The 4,017-nt window shown below is 40.8% G+C and overlaps 1 protein-coding gene across 1 annotated transcript in view; it reads right to left on the bottom strand.

Moving 5' to 3' along the window:
• Positions 1-411: 411 nt before the first annotated feature.
• LOC125045624 (protein pelota-like) overlaps positions 412-4,017 on the bottom strand; it is a 3,693-nt gene continuing 87 nt past the window's right edge. Inside the window, exons 1-3 of the mRNA XM_047643012.1 lie at positions 3,995-4,017; positions 912-1,115; positions 412-601 (exon numbers count right to left, since the gene is read on the bottom strand). The exon at positions 3,995-4,017 is cut by the window's right edge and continues 87 nt beyond it. Coding sequence (XP_047498968.1) covers positions 427-601; positions 912-1,115; positions 3,995-4,017 — 402 coding nt within the window. The 3' untranslated portion in view covers positions 412-426. The remainder of the gene's footprint in view (positions 602-911; positions 1,116-3,994) is intronic.

Here is a 4,017-nt window from a genome sequence, read left to right as displayed (position 1 = left end):
GAGAAAGAGAGAGAGAGAAAGAGAGGAGGAAGAGAGAGAGAGAAAGAGAGGAGGGAGAGAGAGAGAAAGAGAGAGTGAAAGAGAGAAAATATCTACAGGATATTAGATCAAGGTTCCCACCCAGGGAGAGGGCAAGCAGGAGTCGGATAGCCTTGGGAAAAATATTGCAGGCAAATTTGCTTGGGCACTTGTCAACCTTCACATCGTGATATACCATGTTTTCAAGAAATATTGTAGACCATTACAACTGAATACATAAAGCTTGTACAGATGGTTGAACAAGCAACCTCTTTGCCTATAAATGATATCAGAGGATTGCAGATGTGTCAGAATAAGTGGGTCACAAACATGAAAAGACAAAGAAACTTCCCAGCATCTACCTCCAAAACCTCTGCACAAAACACAATCCTACGACAGAAACAGGTGCTAAGGAGGACCGGCACTCACCCTGGCCGGGTCGCAAGCATTATCCACGCGCTCCAGAGTCACCGAGTCCCAGTGTTCCTTGAAGAGCGTGAACTTTTGGTTGGCTTCCAGGTCCACGGTGTGGTAGGCCCCCATCTTGATGTACTGGTTTTCCTCCACATTGCGGCCCTTGACCCTGTGCGGAGTGTGGCGGAGTGATTGGTTGAGTAATTACTGTGATAGTTCCATTTCGATGTCATGCAGTAACTGATTTTTAAAGGAGGAGCAAGTACATACTTCTCAGTGTTAGTTTCTGTGCTCAGTATGAATTTCATATGGAGAGATATGTAACCTACATTAAAATTCTAATAAACAATAAACAGCAGACACCAAAATCATGAAAAAAAAAAAATCTATTCACACTCTAGCCTTCCTGGAACCTCAACACCGCTTTAACCTGGCCCTGCAACCTGACGCAGGACAACACAAGGGCTGCACTACCCTACCTGAGCAAGCACGCAGAAGTGTCATAGTGGATGTCCAACACCTGGATGGTTATGGTGGTGCGAACACGTGAGGAGGTTGATGAGCCGGTGGCAGACTCCTGCTGGACCTTGCGGGTGGTGGTGGTGCGCAAACAGTCACCTTCGTTGATGATGTTGTATGCGTGCCACATGTCCTCCTCCTCGTCAGGTACCAGCACCATCTTTCTGTGTTGGGGAGGATATGTTAGACTCAGCAAATAATTTAGAGTGGTAACTGAATTTTTTCACTCACTCACTCACACACTTACTCACACACTTACTCATGCTCTATCACTCACTCACTCACTCACTCACTCACTCACTCTCTCTCTCTCTCTCTCTACTCACTCACACACTCACTCACTCACTCACTCACTCACTCACTCTCACTCTGTCTCACACACACACACACACACACACACACACACACACACACACACACACACACACACACACACACACACACACACACACACACACACTTATAAAATTTCTTGAAATTCAAAATCTGATGACAGTCCTTGGAAATTCTGGCAATTTTAGTGAATTTTTAGGAATAAACAAGTATAATCAAGAAATTTGTTTATTACATTAGACTATTTACTTTTCTTCCTTCCAGCTATATGTTGCTTAACCTCTGGGAAGTCACTTTATTTCTCTGCCAATTCTACAGACGGGGCAGATAGTGGAGGTTTGCTGCTGTTATCAGCTTGGATGCATATGTGAAGAGCATAGCAACTACTTAATCCCATAGCATTACACTGTTGAAGGTCTTTCATCACAGGCCAAAGCTAGTTTCCCAAAGATTTAGAGGGAAAAAACAACACAAATTTTATAAAAGGCAAGTCCTATTTGGAAGCCAGTCAAAACGTCCTCAAATCATCTACCTGAACTTTTTCCAGCTATGCAACCCCATACGTGCAAATTAACATTTATTTAAGCATTTACATTCAATAGGCAACCAATTAAAAGTGAATCAATGGCATTTAAATAGAGATCATTCAGTGTATATGAACAGCTAGTTCCAAGCATCAGAAGAGGAAAGTATAGAAGAATGTCATGGACAAGATCTTTAATTCAGCAAAGGTTTTCAAGCTAAAATGCCCTGGATTCTTTCTCTATTCAGTACCCTGCTTTATTAGTTTGATTATAAGGCTAGTGAATCTTTTCTACCACATAATGACAGCATGATGAAAGTGAGACACCATCTAACTATTTAAATACATATTACTGTCAATCTCTACCTTTCTCTTTCTTTATCTCTCTATTTCTACCTCTCTGTACATCTCAAACGTCTATTTCCATCTTATAACTCAGCAATATCATTCTAAACCAAAAATGCAAGACCACATTCAAATACCACAGAGGCACTTCTTTCCCCTCATATATTTCAAGCATGTTCACGCCATTAATCATCCTCCGAACGGCCACACCCCTTCACACTAATGGGAGTTTACGAGTGCTCCCTCCCCCCTTCTCCTCTCCCCCTCCCCCTTCTCTCCTCTCCTCTCCCCTCTGTCCCTTCTCTTCTCCTCTTCCCCCCTGCCCCTCCCCCTCCCAACATTCTTGGCACACAGTATTCTTACCAGCTGCATGTTCTAGAACAGTAGAGCATTCTCCCTGCTTCCTTTCAGTGGAAATACACAATTCTATACAGTGGTTGTATGGTAATTAGCATGACAAAGACTCAGCTATTGCTCCTCTTGCCTTTCTGACCCAAAACATGGTATATTGTGGGGACAATGCTAATTATCAGAATGGGAAGATTAGTGCTTTTGAAATTGCTGAACAGGACCTTATCTTATTTAAAGGACTCTAATTCATAAAATATTTCCATAACCTAAAAATATATTACAAATCCTTTTCACTTCTTACACCAATGCTATGACAGAGATACATGACTGCATTCTTATAACGAATGGCAAATTATTAATTCTACTAAGCTCGCTAGTGGTCTTTAGTTGCTAAAGACCACTAAACCAGAGAAGCTTAAGGGTCACGGTGATTACAGGACGACTTCAAAACCATAGCCAGATTTTCCAGCTGTTTGCACCATCTTTAAAAATCTTTTTAAATATAAGTTCTCACATTCTTATGTAAATTCTCCATTTTACGATATTCATTTCTCGTGGTAATTCCCTTGCAATTTTCCTTAACCCACATTCTTTAATGACTTTTAGCCCCTATGCTTCCACTTTTTCTCCCTCACCTAAAATTATCATTACAATGTCGCAATAAAGTTTTACAAATACATAACTACGCACAGCAAAAGCCAGAGCACACACAATGACCTGATTTCACAGACGATAATTGCATCCCATTTCAAATAGTTCTATCGGGACATTTTGGAAAGCCGCGATTCGTCCAATTTGCCTGCGTTTCTAAGAACTACAATTGCCATATTCCGACCTTTGGGGGTTAAATAGCAAAAGAGTAATCCAGATGGGGAGACATGAGATAAAAAGGAAAACCTGAACAGCTGTTTTATCCCCTAATCTTTGAGAACACGTTTTAACATGCACAACGTAAATCCCAAACTAATGAGATAACAACAGCAATCCTAATCGACTCGCAACCGTAAAGAAAAGACAAAGGATTGCGGAAAATAGGACTGAACAGACCACACGAAGAAATAAATCAACCATTTATTAAAATATATTTCTGCGGGATCTCCTTCACTGCCTTCGATTCCGGAGAATTGTACGTGTTGAGAAGAATATCAAGAACCAAATATATATATACGAAAATATTAATAAATATGACAGCCCGTCCATGCTCGTCTGGGGGAAAAACATCAAATTGTCTATCTGAAATTCCTCCAATATTTCACAGGTCCCTCAGTCAAACAAATCCATTTAGAGAATCAACGAACAACAAAAGCAAGGGAAAAATAAAAATCGAGAGGAAAATACAGAGAGAGAAGGGGGAAAAAATACGTTTTTTAAAAAATAAACAAAGATGAAACTTGCCTCACAAAAAAAGATCTCGCTTATTTCCACCCAAAAATAGGCTTAACGCTCCCTTCCAACTGTCTGAAACAAAGGCCAGATCATTCCCATACTTACCCACGGCCATCTTTATCGATATC

Source organism: Penaeus chinensis, chromosome 37 (genome assembly GCF_019202785.1).
Source record: "Penaeus chinensis breed Huanghai No. 1 chromosome 37, ASM1920278v2, whole genome shotgun sequence".
NCBI classification, from domain to species: domain Eukaryota; kingdom Metazoa; phylum Arthropoda; class Malacostraca; order Decapoda; family Penaeidae; genus Penaeus; species Penaeus chinensis.
This window is presented reverse-complemented; position numbering and strand designations above follow the sequence as displayed.